The sequence below is a fragment of the Artibeus jamaicensis genome, unplaced genomic scaffold (genome assembly GCF_021234435.1).
Source record: "Artibeus jamaicensis isolate MK-2021 breed Jamaican fruit bat unplaced genomic scaffold, CSHL_Jam_final scaffold_474, whole genome shotgun sequence".
NCBI classification, from domain to species: domain Eukaryota; kingdom Metazoa; phylum Chordata; class Mammalia; order Chiroptera; family Phyllostomidae; genus Artibeus; species Artibeus jamaicensis.
The window spans coordinates 13,557,129-13,579,010 of NW_026522046.1; the positions used below are offsets into that span (position 1 = coordinate 13,557,129).

The 21,882-nt window shown below is 35.1% G+C and overlaps 1 protein-coding gene across 5 annotated transcripts in view; it reads right to left on the reverse strand.

Moving 5' to 3' along the window:
• NAALADL2 (N-acetylated alpha-linked acidic dipeptidase like 2) overlaps window positions 1–21,882 on the reverse strand; it is a 1,140,409-nt gene that overhangs the window by 499,465 nt on the left and 619,062 nt on the right. For all 5 annotated transcript variants that reach the window (XM_053657983.1, XM_053657979.1, XM_053657982.1 and 2 more), the window contains one exon: window positions 13,409–13,682. In XM_053657983.1, the coding sequence (XP_053513958.1) occupies window positions 13,409–13,682 (274 nt within the window). The remainder of the gene's footprint in view (window positions 1–13,408; window positions 13,683–21,882) is intronic.

Here is a 21,882-nt window from a genome sequence, read left to right on the forward strand (position 1 = left end):
GGTTCTTCTGAATTGTTATTTCAGAATTCTTAGGGTATAATCCCAGCAGTGCAATTGCCAGGTCAAAAGGCAATTCTATTTTTGGTTCCTTTAGGAAATTCCATACTGTTTTCCACAGTGGCTGCACCAGTCTGCCTTCAAAACAATGGTGTACTATGGTTCCCTTTTCTCCACATCCTCACTTGTACTTGTTTGTTTGTTGATTTGTTTCTGATGGCCATTCTGACCAGTGTGAAATGGTATCTCATTGTGGTTTTAGTTTATATCTCTCTGATGGCCAGTGATGCTGATCACCCTTTCATATATCTCTAGGCACTATGTGTGATATTAAACTATACTACAAGGCTACTGTAATCAAAACAGTCTGGTACTGGCATAAAAACAGACATATATATCAATGGAATAGGATAGAGAGCCCAGAAATAAACCCAAGTCTCTGTGGTCAATTAATATTCAACAAAGGTGGCAGAAGCATAAAATGGAGTAAAAATAGCTTCTTCAACAAAAGGTGATGGCATATCTGGACAGTTACATGCAAAAAAATGAAACTGGACCACCAACTTACACTATACACAAAAATAAACACAAAATGTATAAAAACTTAAATATAAGTTGTGACACCCAAAAGTCCTAGAGAATAACATAGGGAGAAAATCTCAGATATTTCACACAGCAATATTTTTACCAAGACATAAAGAAAAGAATGAACAAATGGAACCGCATCAAAATAAAACGTTTCTGCATGGCTGAAAAAGGAAATCAGCAAAATAAAAAGGGAAACAGCTGAATAGGAAAATATATTTGCAAATTATACCTCAGACCAAGGATTGATCTCCAAAATATATAAAGAACTCACATGACTTAACTCCAGGTCAACAAACAACCCAGTTAAAAAAATGGGCAAAGAATATCAACAGACACTTCTCCAATGAGAACATACAGAGGACCTAGAGACATGAAAGGATGATCAGCATCACTGGCCATCAGAGAGATGTAAATTAAAACCACAATGAGATACCACTTCACACTGGTCAGAATGGCCATCAGAAACAAATCAACAAACAAACAAGTACTAGTGAGGATGTGGAGAAAAGGGAACCTTAGTACACTGTTGGTTTGAAGGCAGACTGGTGCAGCCACTGTGGAAAACAGTATGGAATTTCCTAAGGAAACCAAAAATGGAATTGCCTTTTGACCTGGCAATTGCACTGCTGGGATTATAACCTAAGAATTCTGAAATAACAATTCAGAAGAACCTATGCAACCCAATGTTCATAGTAGCACAATTTACAATAGCCAAGTATTGGACACTACCTAAGTGTCCATCAGTAAATGAGTGGACCAAATAAGTATGGTACATTTACACAATGGAACACTATGCAGCAGAAGTAAAGAAGGAGCTTCTATCTTTTGCTACAACATATTTGGATCTGGAGAGCATTATGCTAATTGAAATAAGCCAGGTAATGAAAGACAAATACCATATGACTTCAACCAGTTTTTTAAAAGGGTGTCCGTGGAAGTCTCATTTCAGGAAAGAATTCTGTTTTTAGAAGATCATATGAATATCATCAAGAAAATGGTAAGTCTGCCCTGACTAGTGTGTCTCAATGGATTGGGCATTTTCCCACTGACCAAAAGTTCACTGGTTTGATTCCTGGTCAGGGTATACGCCTGGCTTGTATGCCAGGTTCCCTGTTGGGGGCATTTGAGAGGCAACCAATCAATGTTTCCTCGGCATGATGGTGTTCCTCTCTCTCTCTTTTCCCTCTCTAAAAATAAATAAATAAAATGTTTAAAAAATTGGCAAGTCTGTTAAAAATATTTCTGGCATAAAGTATATCCTTTGTAATTACATTCATCTGCAACTACAAAGTTTACTAAATACATTAAAACTAATATTAGATGTTATCTGTCTGATGAATTGTATTTCTCTGTTGCTCAGTTATATGTGACTTTCTCTACTTTGAATCCCAGAGTGATGTGTTTCTGTCTCTCTTAACACCCCTGTACAAGCCACAAACTCATATATATTTTTTCCCTAGTACAGAGAAGATTTCTTAGAGATGAGTCCATCAAGTAGCCATTCTCACCCAGAATATGCAATTGGCTTATCTGTCTTAAATTAAAATGACTAGAGTTTGTAAAATATCTCTGAAAAGTTAAGTTGTACTTTCAAATGGATTTTCCAAGAAAACCTAATTCTTAAAAACATTTTTGTCAGAATGGTTTTTTGATTATAATTTTGCTCCAATTAAAGTATGATTAAATCAGTACTTTATTAAAACAACTTTTGAATTTACTAATGCCATTACTGTTAATCTATGATTTTAAAGGTCCAATTAAATGATCACAATATTAATGGATTAATGATGACATTGAAAAATAAGAGAATTCATACTTTCCACTTCAAATTTCTAAGATACCTACTAATCATTTGTGATTCAGTGATAGCATCTTAAATCAGGGCTATTACTCAATTGGTTACATTAATGAACATATTTTTCTTATTTAACAGAGCTTGGGGAAAGTCATACTAGTCTGAGAGGGTATAAGCCAGGCTGCAAATTTTTTTTTGCTTGTGTGCATACCAGAAAGATATGGCAGCTACAAATATTCCAATTTCATAAAAAAAATTTACATTATCCAAAAATAGTAATAACTTGCATCAACAATAGCAGTTTCAATTAAAGAATTCTTCAACTCATCTTCTATAAAAAGTATATGTCCATAATTAAATCATTTATATCTGATAGGGTTTTTGTCAAAACATTTTCAATATAGATGTTATTATATCAATTTATTTTGCCTTATGCACTTTGAGGTTATTCATTAAAAAGCAGTGATTTCAGAAGTCTCAATGTTCTGATGGTTTGACAGGTGGTAATAACAGTGTGTTTGTTGCCTTCAAAGGACACCTCTGAACCAGGTCCTCTCTGAGTGTCTCTCCTCCATACCCTCCAGCAAACTGAAACTCACAGCTGTGAGGAAGCACAGTGCATTTTACTCAGACACAAACAAAATATACAATTATATTATAAAATATCAAGCTATTTATTTCCACACATTCTAGTTGCCACAATGAACCTCTTCTTATTGCATGTATTCTGTCATAGTAGAAAATTGTCCACTCAATTGGATGGGCTGCTATGATTACTTTATGTCCAAATACCAAGGATTGGGTCAGTCTGATTAGTCCCTTTGGGAAATGTCAAATGAGCAGGACCTAGGTACCTGTTGAACTATTTCCTCTGTGTGCACACATTTTTCCACAGTGGACTTCACTGACACACAGCAGGGAGGACTGAGAGGTACAGAGTAACTGGAACTAGTTCATTTTAGTTTTATTTATTTTTTTTACCAGAGAGAAAAATAAAAAGTATCCATAGTAATTTTGTTTAAATGACATGCTAATTTTTGATTAAAGAACAAATAGCTTAAAACAACAGAAACAATTTAGACAGAATACCAAATATTTTTATACCTGGTAAAAAAGAATAGTATTGAGATGACAACAGAGAGTGGTGGGCTACATAGAAAAAGCTGAGAGGAAGATTGAAATATTTATGAAACAAACATTAAAATACAATTATCTTCCACCTATGGTAAAATACATGATTAGAAGGAATCATAAAGCAGACAACTGACAATGACTAAAAATCAAAATATTAAAAAATTATACTATTATGTTAATGAGTCTATGGTTCTATTTAAAGAAAAGACAGGGATATACTGAGCAAAAGAAACACAAGACAGAAATGAATAAATTACTTCCTGTGATCAGCTAAATTAAAAAAATGAGTAGAATAATCATAGAAAGTATCTAAGTCAGAGTAGCTTCTCCAGGGACATCCACCTGTGGGTGGCCTGGGCCCCACACTGAGGGATAACTCTGTGCCATGTTTCTCTTCTACCTTGAAGTAGCAAAAATTATTCATGCACAAGACAAGATATATGCTTTGAAATTTTCCAGACTTGACATTTTCAACCAAATCAATCACTCTGAATCTTCCTCATTTCTCTCTAAGAGAGATTTTGAAGGTACAGATGTTTGAAAAGCCTGCTTTGACTAAAATAGTAATTTTATCCTCAAATTAGATATGGTAAACCCAAGTAGTTCTCATACTGACAAAATACATTATCAGAGGTATAATTCATCTTAACACAGGTTTTACTTTAGAAGCTCATTTCTGTTTTAGATAATCAAGTTTTTGGAAATTCTTGAAATTGAAGTGCTTATGTTTATTAAATGTTGGTAAAGTGAAAATGATCTCTGATGTTTACCTTTGTCCTTTCTAAATAGCATGAATAAATTTGTACTTATGAACACTTGAACATTCAGAGATTGTTAGAATTTTATTAGTACTTCTTTTTCAAGTTCATGCAAGGGCACCATGGATATTATCAGGAAAATCACAATGTACTGAAGCCTGAAAACCAATGCTGCCTTCTCTCCTACCCCCTTGGCAGACATCACTAATCAATCATACTTTTTCACAGTCTTTTCCCAAACAGTTCTAGCTAATCAAGACCAATTAAAGATCAGCATAAGGACAGAGCTATATAAAATGTTTAAAAGTTTAATATTAAATAACTGTTAGATTAAATAAAAATATTTAAACTAAACTAATTTATGTAAATTATTTAATAACTGAAATAGCACAAGTATTAATCAGTTTAAACGGGCTCCTCACCAACCAGAAGGGACATCAACTAGTGTGCAAAACTAGTAGATGCTAAGCGAATTTAGCATTAAGCATAAGAAATATGAGCCATCTGGCTATGTTTCTTTTAGGTAATCAGATAAAGAGATGGCTTGTCAAATTTATCACCTTTTTCCTTAATGAACATTTGCTGAATAAGATATTTGCTACAATGATATACTAATTGCAATGTCTTGGCATATAGTCATTATTTAACATATTTATAATTAAAAATAATATACAGTACATATCCATTTAAGTGATGATATAATTAAGTTAAAATTGTCATATAGAAATTTAAGCAAGTGAAGCAATCCTGTCAGGATTGCATTTTCATATTTTGAGTCTATAGTCTTCAAGTCAGTAGACAAAAATCATGCAAGTTTAGAATAGATTTCATTCAAGATTAAGAAAATGCAGATTGTCAGGAAGAAACAAAATTTTTTAAGTTATCCCAAATTTAACAAATAGGCCTTTAGAGAATATTTAAATATTCATTTATACTATTTGGCCAACATTTTGAAAATAACAATCAGACAGAGTATCTTCCTTTTACATATTTATACTAAATAGTCATTAAAAATTAAGATATAAAAATGTATAGAGGTAGGAGAAAAAGAGGAGAGAACAGAATTACAGAAGTTCAAGGAAGAGATGACACTAAAGAAAAAACTTTTTATTTTCCAGCAACATAGGTCAGGTTGTACTTTAGTTTCTGAAGGTATAGAGAAAAATGAGTTACAAAATGTGGCTTTATACTGCACCTATTTTCTCCTGCTGAGATGTCCACAATGCAAAAGGCAAAAAAAAAAAAAAAAAGACCGTAACAGGTCAGAAGACTTTCCATTATGCTCTGCCTAAAGAAAATGTAGAAGAAGCAGTGGAAGAGAGTGATGAGGGATGATTTCAATAAGGAATCTGGGGAAGGCGTTGCTAGGGACATCACATCCAAGTGAGAGGCCATGCGCTGACCTGGGGAAAATTTTAGGCAGAGGCAAGTATGCACTCTGAGAGAATAAAGACTTCTACAGATGAAACAAAGACATCAGCTATGTTATGATGTAAAACAAGACTTCTCAATTTTGAAATAGGAAGTGACTGACTTTCTTACATGAGTGGGGATGAGATAAGGATGAAATTTTAGGAAATTTAGCCAGAAAGGAAGGCACAGCAGTAAGAGGGCACTCAACATTTAGAAGGGACAGTTCGCTGGGTGGTTGCGGCTCAGAGAGCTGAGAGGTGGTTAGCCAGTTAGCTTTTACCCAAAAGGAGACTAATTATGTAAAAGAAAGATTTACAGACTGAAAAGAAGATTTAGCCTCATTTGGTCTACAAATCCTAGAAACAAAAAAAAAGTACAGAGAAGCTAGATCTGGATTATTCTTTCTCAAAGTGACAATGAATAAAATAAATTATTATAAAAGTGATTAATCTTCTTCTATTTATATTTTCATGAACAACAGTGGTAACTGATTATGAGAGTTTCTGTAACTTTGTCACTTTTACCATGTTTAACCTATTTACTTCATTTCCTTATAGTAAGCTAGGAAGAAGACTCAAAAAATCAGTAACAGCAGAGGCATCTCTGGTTAATTGGTTCAGAATAAGCATCCTGGAATGAATGACTCATTCATTATCCCTGCAATGAGATCAGAGGACAATGGGAAAATGGGGTCATTGTCTTGAAAGTCCAATCAAGGAGCTAGCTAGTGGACCAGTACCATGTGCTTCAGGACAATGAAGTTAGCTCAGCAGATAGTTTTGTAAAATGTTCCAGGAGCCAGAAGTATCCCCAAAAAGTGGTGGGCAAAAACAGGCTTATGCAATAGTTGTGAGGATTTGAAACAGTTTAGTGTTGTATTATTTATTAACGGTTGTATTATCTATTTGTACTCCAACTGTAAGCCCACTTCTGCCCACTCCTGTACCTGACATAATTTGAGGAAATTCTTAACTTTGTCTAGAGGTAAACTCTGATCATAGAAATTCCTGTTTCCAGTGGAAAGAAAACACAGAAGCAAATTCCCTGCCTCTTACGATGCTCCTACTAATTTTTGAATTGCTTCTGTGACCATGAATAGAAGGATATGAAATCAAATCTGAATGCACTCACTTTCTACCCAATGGCATTGTTCTGGGCTCTGTCCCACCCACACTAATATCATAGCTGTGCTGCATTTGCCATACGAGTCTCGTGTTGAGTGCTATGAAACTCTATGCTAATAAAACTAGCTTCTGGCACACAAACACAAACCCTGATGTGTAGTATTTAAACACCTCTGGGGTTTAAATATCAGACCAAAATTAGGAAGATTCATAGGATTAACTTTCACTAGCAGGAACAAGCTGGCTTGAGCCAGTTCAGAACACCACCAGGGCACTGGTACCTGACTTTTAGAGTTGTAGGGCAATACACTATTTAGATAGTTAAAAACAGAAATAGTTATGCATTTGACATGTGGGTTGAAGCTTTTGCTTAGGCTAGGCAATGTGGGAAGATTCAAGAAGTAGAGGGAGGTAACAGGTGGGGAACGGTAAAAGTAGAAAAGGTCAAAAGGAGGGTCATAGGAAACCCCAGCTGTTAGAATATTGGAAGTTGAATATAGGACCTTTGAGTTTGTGTGTGTATGTGTGTATGAGTGTGGATATATCCATGTACATGTGCAAGTGTGCATTATGAGAAGGATGAAATTATGACATTATATAAAGGGGAAAATATCAGTACATAACTAAGTATATCCTATGTGCTAAGCATTTTACTATGGAGGTTGTATCAATTGTTTCAGTTTATCTTCACAACATTTATATTAAGTAGATATATCTGCCCATTTTTCAGATGAGGAAACTGAAGTTTAAGATATTTAAATAACTTGCTAGTGTGTTGAGCTAGCAATATCAAGTCATGGGGTTTTGTAATTGTTTGCCTAACTTCCCATTTCTCCTACTAAACTGACGGCTATATATGGACAGTGTCCAAAGCTTTCCTATTAACTGCTTTGTCCCCTGTGATTGGCATATAAAGGGAATCAGTACATGCTGAATGTTGAATAATTCTTGATATATTAGTGAGAGCCAGCTGAATAAATTTTATATTAGTCAGTTAATCTTTCAATATCAAATTAAAATATAAGGAAAACATTAATAATCACAGGTCGTCTTAATTTAATAAATGATATTCAACCTATTAAAGCAAGGATATTAAAGGAGTTGCAAATTCATTTAAGAAAATTCTTCCCAGAGTTAGTAAAAATAATATGACAGAATTCTGCCTTTTAAAATTAATTAGATTTGTATGTCAAAATAGTGCATAAACCTAAGGAGCAACTTTTCCACTGATCTCTCTAGTTCTATAGTGAGGTAACTTTACATGTAAACTACATATTTAAATACTGATGCTTTATGGAAATTAAGCTATATATTAAACCTGCTAAGAAACTTGCATTAGCACTTAATTTTACATGTAGTATACTTTAAATCATAGCAAAAGTAAAAATTTTTAAAAAACTAACCTAGATTTTCTGTCAAATAACAATTATACAGATTCAGAAACTTTAAAGGTAACTTAAGTCAAATTAGAGGTCTGTTATCAAACATTTTTTCATTAAAACATCCACATTTGTTCTAATTCTGCTATCTTTTTTTAAAAACTCTTATTTCATATGCTTTTGTTTTCTCTCCCAGTAGAAGATATAACCTTTCTAACAAATATTTAATGATAAACAATATACTCTGACAGACCACTTCTTTATTTGTAAATGCTTTTGTCTAAATTTCAAATACTAGGAAAAAATATACATGCGCATTAAACATGTGCAAACCATGGTTATTAACCTCAAATTAGCAGAACTTATAAAATTGTTTCATTAACTCAGTGCACAAAGCTCCTGATATCAGAAAGAGATGGGATGTGGGCAAAGGGTTTATATTTAATATTTTTTTAAAGTTAATAACAACAAATCCACAATTGCATTCACAGCCATTTACTTCACAATATTCATTGTCAATCAAAACATGGGTTGCAAGAGAAAAAAATGGGAGAGAAAATGCCAAGTGATTTTTAACACTGACAAAGTGCCACAAACCTACATTTCCCTATTGGTGAGACGGCAGCTTCATCTTCATACTCAGACAATAATTCAATTCCATTTCACTACTTTACTCTCTTTGCCTATAACAGGAGTGCTTCAGAGCCAAATACATGTAAATTTTCCTTTGCTCTAACACTGAAAAATTTCCTTTTGTTTGAGAATATTAAAAATAAAACAGGAAGAGAAAGTTTTCCTAGCCACAAGAAAGTCGACATTTGACTGTAATTTATTCAAAGATTTCACACAGTGGTTATATTTTTACTCTTTAAGACATTTTAACAAAACATTTGCTAGTGTTCAAATTTATATATTAAACTATGTTTTTGTATTTTACAAAAGAAAGCTTTGGGCCCAATTTGACAACGATTTGTAATTCTGGATTCAAAAGTAAAATACTTTATCCCTAGAAAGGGATGAAGTCCCTTCACCCCTCCATCTCAGTGAAATAGTCTGTCCCTATTTTCTTTGAGTTTTCAGTGTTTAATTAAAATATGATTATGGATTTATATTTTTTATTACTTATTCATAGTTATCAAGGCATTTTTCTCCCTGATGATTAGTGTTTGTCATGTTAAACAGGACACAGGAAGATTATATGCAGACACTAAGGTAAAAGTTTGTACTTCTAAATCTTATGATAGATAGTTCGAAGTTTGCCTAAATTATCCCATTTGAATGTGTGTACTTTATACATAATAAAAATCGCTAAAAGTCATTGAGCACTTTCTAAGTGCCAATCATTCCGCATGGTTTACACAATCTCTTCCTACAGCCACCACTGGAGATAACATTATTATTCCCCTTACACAAATGAGAACAGTAAAGTTTACAGAACTGAATCGATCAACACAGTTGATAAAGAAGGATGCTAGTCTGTGTTCTCAAAGGAATGGGGTAGTGATAAGTGTGTTGGTAACAATATTTCAATCACAGTTAATGAGTTGGTAAAACTGAATTTCTACATAAAATTGCATTATTTGGCTTGCCTTTCAATATGATGCTCGACAGAAAGAAAACTAAAACCCCTAAAATGTATTGGAGTTAAAAAAATCTCCTGTTCAAAAATAAGAACATGGCGGACCCAATCTGACCCACCCATATTAAATATTAATTGCCCCCTTTTCTTCTCTGCATCTGTGTGTTGTTCACAAAGCCCAAAAGAAATAATTGCACAGGAATTATATAAATTCATGTATTCTGTTTAGAAAACTGACTCACTACCAATGTTTTCAACATTATCATGATATTATAGACATACTTTTTAATAAAAATATAAATTACTGTTTATTTCTGAAGCTAATCTCGCTCATGCTAAATTATTTATGTATCCATTTTAATATGTATTTTTCATCTGACAGAACAACTCTCCTTAGGACCCTTTTACTGACCCACCTGTCACTATGATGGGGTAAACAATGTCACCTTTCCAGTGCACAATGAATTACAAAGAAGTTGCAAAGTACACCATCCATCATACTGGCACTAAGCAGGTTTCCAAGTAGATCTCAGATATCACAAATGCTGTTTAGACTGTTACCAGAAAGCCAAAATTGGAAGCTTATACAAAACAGTGATAAGATGAATGGACATGACAGCTCTTCAAAGAAAAGGGGCACTCCTCTTCTGCAAATAACCTTGTCAAAAGCAAAAGTAGTGGGGAGCTTTGCTGGCAGCCCACATAGAATAATTTAGAAACTTGTTAATGGCTCTGCTAGGTAGAAATTCATGCAAATCCAATGTACTCAAAATAAAAATCAGATATGCCTGAATCAATAGGAGCAACCTCTTGAGCTTGATTTGAACTAGGAAATGAACTGAGGGGATATAGAAAAATCATCAGTGTTATATTAATTAGAATATGTGAGTTTCAATAATACATTTAAGACATGTATATAAAATGTGCACATATTCTCTGTGCTTATAAAATAGTCACCTATAGATTGCTTTGCTTTGGAAAATCATAATACAAATATAGATATTTAAAAACTCAGTATCAATAACTTATTATATCCTGTGTTGAATAGATATTTAAATTAGTATGTCCTTACCATAATAAATTTAAATCATTATTATAAATTAAAAAAGTTATTGTCAGTGTTTTCATGTAATTTTCCTGGTTACTTTCTCAAATTATGTTCTCCATATTGAGGTGTTTGTTTTATTCACAACTGCACTTTAATTCCTTTAACACTACTTCCTTTTATTTAGGCCTAATATTCCAAACACGGAGTATATATTTCTGCATCTACAGCTAACTTTATTTCTCTCATTTAATCGCTATACTTGAAGTCTTTCCCAACACTTCTTTATTGAAATGGTAGCTTTTATACAATTTATAAATTTTAGAAGGGTCCCAAATGACTTAAGACTTCATAGGTATTTAAATACAGTCATACCTTGGTACTTGTAGGCTTCAGAACTCATCAAATCCTGTACTAATAGCATTTTGACAAGAAAAAATGCTGGAACACTCAGCACCTGCTTGAGACTCATCCCACTTGCTAGAACTTGTATGAGTCACAACACTGCTGCCCCACAAGAGAAAATTCTTCATCATTAGGTAGTTTGGTACTTGACAGTTTTAGCACTCATCACAAGTACTGGAATGAATTAAAGATGAATACTAAGGACCACTCTAATTCCACGACTTTGTAGTAGACCTTGGTTTTCTTCCTTACAAAAAAAAATTAGTTTAAAGATTTATAACTGATAAGATAAATGTATAGAAAACATCTCAGAGGTATGGTCACATTGGAACATTAAAACAAAATCCAGTGTGCCCGAAGGATGATTAAAGGGGGTCCCACAGATGAAACAGAGGCACAAGTTATAATTTCATGGTTTTTCCAGATCACCTCATTCAAGGAATATTGAATGATTACCACAGAAAATTGAAAAGCAAGTACATGGGGAGGTTTCCAAGGACACACTCAAGTTCCTGCAGGTTTTTGTTGTTTTGTGTTTTGGACGTGCTTTTATTTAGGGGCAGAGATGGCTACGCTGGACTTTAATCTACCAGGATGAAGTGGAGGCTGGGAACATGTGGGTCTTATGCAGGGATGGGAGTCTGAGAGAACATATGTGGGGTAAATTCAGAATCTGGACTTGAGATCAAAGCTTCTAAGCCAGAGAGCATGCTGGCAGCTGCCCACCCTCTGTTTTTATTAATGCAGGCTGCTTCCATTATTGCCTATCAGAAATAGTATATATTAACCAAATCAAATTGTCCGAGTCCTATACTAGAAATACTGCAAACATTTAATATTGTAATAACTTTTAATTAGTGATGATTCGAGGTTGTACCTTCCTTCATATGCAGTCCTTCTGCTAGAAGTCAGAGAATAATAAAACAGAACACAATGTTGAACCACCAGTAAACTGTGTCTCCCCACCACAGTCCACCCAAAATAATATGTGTCTATAATATATATTATATAAGGTATGGAATAAGCATGTATTTCTGCAAAGTAACTTAAAATGTTTAAATATTTCATCAAATATTTATCAGAGTTAATAAGTTGGATTCTTAAAAATGTGTGCCAATAATTAACAACAATCAGAAACATAACATTATTTCATTTGTATTAAATGAGGTAACCTATAGTTTTATAAAAGACTAAATGCGCTTATTAAATTAATGCTTTTACAAGGAGATAGAACACTTGCTATTTAAGAAAATAGTTAATGGGGGGAAGGAGGGAAGGGATGTCAGGAACGTGTATACAGGACACATGGACAAAGCCAAAGGTGGGTAGAATCCAGGGTAGGAGGTGGGGAAAATGGAGACAACTGTATTTAATCAACGATAAAAAAAAAAGAAAACTAATAGCCAATAATATATTATACCTAATCGGTGTAATGTCTTTACTATGGCCTAGGCTCTGCTCCTCCTAGATTTACATATATTAGTTAATTCAATTCTTATAACAACCTTATGATGTTGGAACCTTGATTATCCTCATTACAGAGACCAGGGAACAGCCCTCCACAAAAAACTGACAGTTGGGTAATCGGGGAGCTGAGATGGAAACTAGTCCATGTAGCAAGTCAAAGCCACACACATAAACCCAATGCCAAAAACCCACCACACCAAAAAGAAAAAGGAAAAAAAAAACAGCTAACACAGAAAATAGAAAAGTAATAATCCACAGCTGGCCCTCTAGCTCAGGTGTTTTCCATTAAGAAAGCACAAGTCCTGTATTTCAAATCTTAAATGTGTGAATAATCACTTCAATTTCCTACTCTATCTTGTGTGTATACACAGTTGCAAAACACAATCACCTCTATTTCTAGTCTTTCTGCCTATTAAAACTTGCCCTTTAAAATCAAAGAAGGAAATGAATGTGCACTACATGACTTAAGCAAAATGTGAATGACTCAGTCACATGTTCAATGCTTTTGAATTAAATTCCTGTAATGTGTTTTCACTTTGAAAATATAACAAGTAAGGTCTCAGGCAATCCGAGTCTTCCTTTCCCTTTCCTGGCACCTCCACACTGAGAACATTTAATGGTTACTTTTGTATGTTGCATCTTGCCAGTTAGTTCAATTTAGATGAAAGTTGTTGTTTTCTAATTCTATTTCACTGTAAATGACAGAGACAAATGGCCACATTACCTCGAGAGTTCCTTTGGCAGAATAGGCTGCGTACGAGTAGAGCAGATCTTGGCTGCTCTGTGTTCTGGCATCTTCACTGCAAGGCTGGCCATTAGGATGAAAGCATTGGCCACTGCTGCTCAGAGTCACAGAGCTGGGAGACGGGCCTGGCAGATTAAGCAGCACAGAGTAATTTACTGACTGCACATCTTCAAGGCCCAGAGAAGTCCACTGAGTCTTAATTGTCTTTGAAATGTCTGTGTCATCTTCACTTCTGTACAGTTGTACCAAGTTTCTGAAAGAAATTTAAAAAAGGAAACCATTATTATTTCTAGTAATGACTGTTCTATATGTGAACAATTATGAATAGCCGTGGGGCATGAAAGATGAATGGCATTGGACACTGCACAAGATACAGTTAGGTAGAGGTGATGAACTTTCACAGAAATTACACTAAATCAAAACAGAATGAACTCAGTTTTTCAATTAAGAACTAATCAAAGCACTATGGGACTGCAGAGAAGAGAGGGATTAATGCCAACTAGTTCTTTCATTAGTTCCGCTCTTTCTATCGACATCAACACAATCCATTTAAAACTCAAGCTATGAAAGCCATGTGAAGCTATGTGATTAATAGACAGCTGTTGCTATTTAAATGACACAGACAGAACTCTTTTTGATATAAATTACATGCCAAATTACATAATGCTATGACCACAGTGATACACAATAAAATCATTATATCATAGTAAAATCAAGCACAGATTATCAAACCAAAATGAAATTAATTGCGGTGTGTGCATGATAAAGTCTCTTTATTTATTTCTATACCTGTGCCATAATCCGATCATATGCTTTCTGGGTTTTGCCTATGATATCCTAGAAGCCAGACAAATAGTTGTTAAAATATGTATAGAACCTAGAACAAACTAGACATGGGAAAATAAAAATATAATCTAGCAAAGTTTTGTTTTGCTTTGGGCTGGAATACAAAAGGACTGCCTTCATTTCTGCAATATATATATATATATATATATATATATGAAGGCAGTCCGAATATATATATATATTCTTCCGATAATTTCATTGCTATCCAAACTATTAAGTGGCTATTTTTATGTCACTGTCAGTTTTGCCCATCACATTATTTTTCTCACACATACTTGCTATTTTTTGGACCCTGTTTATTCAAGAAACCCACACTACAACACCTCCAAAAAGGGAATAAAAACATAGACAATGGAAAAATACACACAAAGGTACAGGAAGTCATTACTGGAGACAGCAGGCAAGTCTATGGGCCTAGCTTGAAAGGAGGATGTAATGGCATGCAGTGCCCCAGCTCTTTTCCATCCTTTGAAAACTGTTTCTGTTCTTTTTAAAAATATCTAGTTTGACCAATCATCCATGTCATGAACATTTTATGGAAGAGCTGATGAAAGAATCCTATTGTTTTTATTTATATTCTGAATTAAGACTGGGAGCCTGCCTTCTATTCTATTTCTATGTGTATATGTGTGATGAAGTGTGATTTTGAAGGTATAATTGACAAATGAAATTGTATAATTATTTTTCAATCACATATTTAAAATGCACTACATGATTTGATATACATGTGCATTGTACAATGCTTATCACAATCAAATGAACACATCCACCACCTAACATAGGTGCCTTTGTGTGTATGTTTGTGTGTGCATTCATTGTTAAGAACACATGAGATCTAATCTCAGCAAATTTCAAGTGAGTGTATTAACTATAGTCACCATGTTGCACACTTGATCCTCAGACCTATTAATCTTATAACTGGAGGTTTGAACCCTCTGACCAACATCACCCCACTTCCCACAGTCCCCCAACCCTGGCAACTGTTATTCTACTCTGTTGCTATAAGCTTGACTTTTTTCTTTTCCTTCTAGATTCTACATATACTTGACACTAAGCAGTATTTGTGTTTCTCAGTCTAGCTTATTACACTATTGCACTTATGAACATTCTCTTGAAATTCATCTATGTTATTGAAAATGGCATAATATTTTCAAGTAGAGGTGGAGGTGATATTTACTAAGGTTGAATAATATTCCATTGTGCCTATATCCCACTTTTTATTATTCATCATCTATGAATACAGAGGTTGATTTCAGATTTTGGCCAATAGCTCCCATTATTTTAGGAATAATGCTGTAATGACCATGAGAGTGCAGGCATATCTTTCACATATTGATTTTATTTTTTTGGATGTATATCTGAAAGTGGTATTGCTGAATCATATGGCAGTTCAGTCTTCTTTATGTTTTTTGAGGAAACTTCATACTGTTCTTTATATAGACTGTACTAGTTCCCATTCCCACCAACAGTGCACAAAGTTTACCTTTCCTTCCCATCCTCACTGGCATTTATCATTTTATTGATAATGGACATTCTGACCCAGGTGAGGTGCTATCTCATTGTGGTTTTTGTATGCTCTGGCTTTGTATGCCCTGATGATTAGTGATATTAAGCACCTTTCATGTATCTGTTGACTATTTCTGTATTATTATTGGGAAAATGCCTACTCATGTCCTTTGGGCATTTTTTTTACTAGGACTATTTATGGGTTTTTGCTACTGAAATGTAGGAGTCCCTTACATATTTTAGATAAGCCTTTATCAAATACATGGTGTGTAAATATTTACTTCCATTGCATAGGGTTGCTTTTTGTTGATTGCTTCCTTTGCTGTACAGAAGTTTTTACTTTGATGTAGTCCCACTTGTTTATTTTTGCTTTGTTGCCTGTGCTTTTGTTGTCATATCTAAAAAACTAGTGCAGCATCAATGTCAAGAAGTATTCCCTTTTGTTATCTTCTAGAACCACTTCCATTTCAGGTCTTACATATAAGTCTTTAACCCATCTCAAGTTTTTTGTGAACAGTGTAAAATAGGGATACAATTTCATTTTTTTGCATGTGGATATTTAGTTTTCCCTATATTTACTGAAGATACTATTCATTACCAAATGTGTTTTCATTGCACCTTTGTCAAAATTAATTGACCATATACACCTTGGCTTATTTCTGGGCTCTCTATTCTGTTCCACTGATCCTTTTTATTCATTTTTAATTGTATTATTTTTCATTGCCATTTATGCTCCTTAAACCCCTCTTTTCTCCTGCAATGGCCATACTATTGCCCATGCCTATGAGTCCTTTTTTTCCTTTTTGCTCCACTCCTCCTTTAACCTCTCCTCCAGAGCTGTCAGCCTGCTCTCTATGAGTCTCTCTCTACTCTGGTTGTTAGTTCAGTCTGTTCATTAGATTCCACATAGGAATGAAATCATATGGTATTTGCCTTTCTCTGACTGGCTTATTTTGCTTACTATAATGTTCTCTAGTACATCAATGTTGTCACAAAGGGTAAAATGTTCTTTTTTCAATATCCAATTATTCAGGGCAAAGGACCTTAATAGACACTTCTCCCAAAAGCACCTACAGATGGCCCATAGACATATAGAAAAGATGCTCAGTATCACTAATCATCAGAGAAATGCAATTAAAACCACAATGAGGTATCATCTCACACTGGTCAGAATGGCTAACATAAAAAAGTCAACGAACAACAAGTGCTGGTGATGCAGTAGTGAAAGGGGAACACTTTTGCACTGTTGGTGAGAATGCAGACTGGTGCAGCCACTGTGGAAAACAATATAAAGATACATCAAAAAATTAGAAATGGAACTGCCTAATGACCCAGTGATTATATTTTTGGGAATATGTTGGGAACCATCCTGCCTGGTTTCAGAAGCTATAAGCCCTTTTGGCTAAGGCTGAGTAAAAAACTTTGGCACCTTAAGCCACTAAGGAGACAAAGCTTATCTTCCTGGCAGGGGTGTCACCTCTGCCCCTCTTACTTCACCCCACTTGGCCCCAGACAGATGACTGGTTATCCATTGACTGGTTAGCCAATAACGAGTAAGATTCCTCAAAGGAGGGATGATCTAAGACAGGCATAGTCATGAAAGGGCCCTCAGGGAAGGACTTAGGGGGCTATCAAAAAGGGGGTGATGGGCCCTCACCCCTCAGCTTTGACACAGCCTGAGTCCTCATTCTGTCTGCAAGAATTCTCTTAATCTCTTGGCTGCCTTACTTCCCCTACCCAATTTAAGCCTGAAACAATGCCTTAAACCTGAAACAATGCCAAAGGTGGGTGTAGCCCTGTGCTGAAAAGGGTGGGTTCCCTGGGGCTATCAGGCCTAAGAAAGACTGCCTAAAATCCTGTGAAACCTACTTTGCTAATACCCTCAATTTGAATGATAAGGGGTCCAAGGATAAAATGGGTTTGTTCCCCAAAGTTTTAAGGCCCTTCTCCTTTGAGAGATAAACCATCTTTCTTCCCCAAGCAGATCATGTCTTGGTAGATTTATTCTCATCCATGGCGGCCAGGGGGGCCCTAAAAACAGAGCCCCCTCCCCCCACCATGGGAATATATCCAGAGAAACCCTAAACACTAATTTCAAAAAACATGAGCACCCCTATGTCCATTGCAGCATTATTTACACTTGCCAAGGTAAGGAAGCAGCCCAAGAGCCCATCAATGGGTAAGTGGATAAAACAACTATGAGACATCTACATAATGCAATACTACTTGGCCACTGATCTACTTTTTGATCATTGAATCTGTTTCACTGATAATGGTTAATCAAATGGATCACTAATGTTTTTATGCCAATGCCACATGTTTTGATTACTATACCCTCATAATATGGTTTGAAATAAAAAAGTATGATGTTTCCAGCTTTATTTTTTTTTCTCGAGATGGCTTTGGTGTATTGGTGACCCTTTCAGGGTCATTGTGGTTCTGCACAAAGTTTAAGAGAGAGAGAGAGAGAGAGAAACATCGAAGCATGGTTGCCTTTGGCACATCCCTCACTGGGGACCTGGCCCACACCCCAGGCACATGCCCTGACTGGAAATTGAACCAGCAACCTTTCAGTTCATAGGCCGGCACTCAGAACTGAGCCATACCAGCCAGGGCAGTGAATGGTATTTTTTTTAAGTAATATAGTTTGCTGTGTGCAGAAACAATTAATTTTTATATTGTTTTATATCTTGCAAATTCACTAAATTCATTTATTAGTTCTAATATATTTTATTAAAGTTGTCAAGTATTCTGTGTATAAGGTAGTACCATGTGAAACAGACAATTTTGCTTCTTCCCTTTCCATATGGATCTCCTTTATTTCTTTTTCTTGCCTGACTGCTGTAGCTAGAACATCTGGTAATATATTGATGAAAGTGCAGCAAGAATGAGCATCTTTGTCTTGTTCCTGATCTTAAGAGAAAAGTTTTCAGCTCTTCACTATTAAGTATTATGTGAGCTGTGGGCTTGTCATGTATGATATTATTTACATTCATTCTAAAATTAATTTATTGAGAGATTTTATCACGAAGGATGTTAAATCTTGTCATATGCTTTTTCTTCATCTATGGAGATGATCATGTGAATTTTACAATTCATTGTGTTAATGTGCTGTATCTATTTATTGATTCACATATTTTAATCATCATTGCATCCTAGGAATAAATCACAATTGATCACAGTGTATGATCCTTTTTGTTCATATGTGGTTGAAGATTTTCACATCTATGTTCATCAGGAATATTGGCCCCTAATTTTCCTTTCTTGTGGTGTTCTTATCTGGCTTTCATATTAGGGTCATGCAGATGACACAAAATGAGTTTTAAATTTTTTTAAAGACTTTGAGTAGAATTAGCATTAACTATCCTTTAAAGTTTTGGTAGAATTTACCAGTAAATACAATGTGGGTTTGCTTTTTTGAGAAGCTGGTTTTTTTTTCTTTTTTTTTCTTTTATTACTGATTTATTCTTCTTTCGAGTTGTAGGTCCAGTCAGATTTTCTGTTTTCTCATGATTCACACTTAGTAGGTTGCATGTTTTTAAAAATTTATCCATATCTTCTTGGTTGTCCAATTCATGAAAATATAATTCTTCATAGTTATCTCTTACATTCCTTCCTATTTCTGTGGTGTTAGTTGTCTCACTTTACTTCTGATGTTGACTCTTCAGTCTTCTTAATCTAATTATAGATTTGTCAGTTTTGTTTATCTTTTCAAAAAATGTTCTTAGTGTCCTTGATCTTATCTAAAGTTTTTCTAGTCTCTATTTATTTTTGCTCTGAAATTTATTTTTTTTTACTTCTGCTAAATTTGGGCTTGGTGTATTTTTCTTTTTCTAATTCTTTGAGGTATAAAGTTAGGTTTCCTATTTAAGATTGTTTTTCTTAATGTAGGGATTTATTTTTAGAAACTACCTCTTAAAACCACTTGTGCTTCATCCCATTAGTTTTGATATGTTGTTTCCATTTTTGTTTTCTCAAGGTATGTGTTTTTTTTTTAATTTTCCTTATGATTTCCTCCATGAGATACTGGTTGGTCAGCAGTGTGTTATTTGATTTCTTCATATGGTTTAATTTTCAAGTTTTCTTTCTGCTCTTGGTGTCTTGTTTCAAAATATTATAGTCAGAAAAGATGTTTCATATGATCTCAAAAATTCTTAAATTTGTTAAGACTTGTTTAGAGAACTAATGTGCGATCCATCCTGGGGATGTTCCGTATTTGCTTTGAGATAAGTGTGCTTGCTGCTCTTGGGGATAACGACCTACATATTTTTATTAGGTCCATCTGGCCAAAGTGTACTTCACAACCAATGCTCCTGTACTGATTTCCTCTCAGTGTGATAGAGCCATCGTTTAAGGTGGGGTACTTAAGTTTCATACTCTTATTGCACTGATATCTGTTTCTGCCTTCAGATCTGTTAATATTTGTGCAATACAGAGGCTTCAAAGTTGAGTGCCTATGTATTTACAATCATTATATACTTTTGATGAATTGACCCACTTGTGAGTATATATGGCCTTTTTTTTTGTCTCTTTATAGTTTTTGACATGTCTATTTTGTCTGATATAAGATTGCAAAGGTCCTCAGGGGCAAAGGCTGTGGGTGTACACAGTATTGGTGAGGGCTGCTGAGTCACTGGTGGCAAAGGCTGCCGGGGACACACTGCCTTTTTTTCTTTAAAGGGGATGTTGTCATCTAGGACATCCCTCCTTGTGCCTGGTATCATTCCTTTCTTTTGATAGATTTAATATACATGTATGTATATGTCTGTAACCATTCATGACTTGGCTTTATGAGGTTTTATCTTTATAAAATTGAAAGTGTTATCTTTGTATAATTGCTATATTTTATTGTTTTATAAATGTCTCAGTCTATGACAGTAATATTATCTTTTAGAAATACCTGGGGACATTCACCCTGACAGACCAACTGGTGAGTTTCCCACAATCATCTCTGCTTTCTGAACCACTGTGAGGCCTGGACCAAGTCCTGTGCTACTTACCATGATTGGACAACATACTGCAGCAATAACAATAATGAAACTTTGAAGAAAATAGTTTATTACTTACATGCCCTAAAATGTATAATACCAACCATTTCCCAGAACACACTGTGAAATAATGGGGAGGGGGAAAGAGTGAATATGAACAGGATTGGGGTTCTGGTTATATTGGGGTTGAGGGTGGGCACCTAGGGTTTCACTGGCTTACAGTTTACATTAAATTTAAAACTTAACAGCAGGAAGAGAAAAAACAAGTAGTCCAAACTGTCAGTTACACATGATACCTAAAATGAAGGAGCCGCAGTGAAGAGAGGCTGTCTGGTTCTTCACCTGGTGTACAGCTGGCAATGTGTATATTAGAGACTGCCTCCTTTGGAGCAGCTGCCTCTTAGAAGTGGATGCTTCAGCAATCAAAGGTTAAATCAGGAACTTGGTTTATGTAACGAAAACTCATGATTTCCAGCTTTATTGATATACCAGATCTATCCAAAAGGCATACAGCCATGTAACATGAAAAATCCAGACATTTATTGAAAAAAGAATACAAGAAACATTGTACATAGGCAATGATGGCTCAGTCCCCTTCAAAGTGGGCACCTTGGGACCTCACACAGTGCTCTCAGTGGTCACCAGCTGCCTCATCATCATTTCCTGCATCTCACTGATGGTATGAAATCTCTTTCCATTCAGAGGTAATTTTATTTTGGAGGAAAGCCAGAAGTCGCAGGGTGCTAACTCTGGGCTGTACGGGGCCTGAGTTATCAGGGTGATTTGATATTTTGCTAAAAAAGTCCACAAGAGGAGTGATGCATGGATGCATGAGCAGGCCTGTTGTCTGATAAAGGTGCCAACCACTAGTTGCCCATAGCTGTGGCCTTCTGAATCATCCCAATAGTTCCTACAGAGGATGCTCAAGCTTAATGCAAAATTTAATGCAGATTCATTGCTCTACTTGCTCATTCATTTTGAATGCGAGGACAACACAGTCCACATGCTCACTTAACAGTGTCTACCATCCCCACTGACTAGTACAGTGAAGTCGTCATTGTTCTCCGATGCATATTCCAGGCCACTCTCCTTGGCTGCCAGGTTATGTGAGTG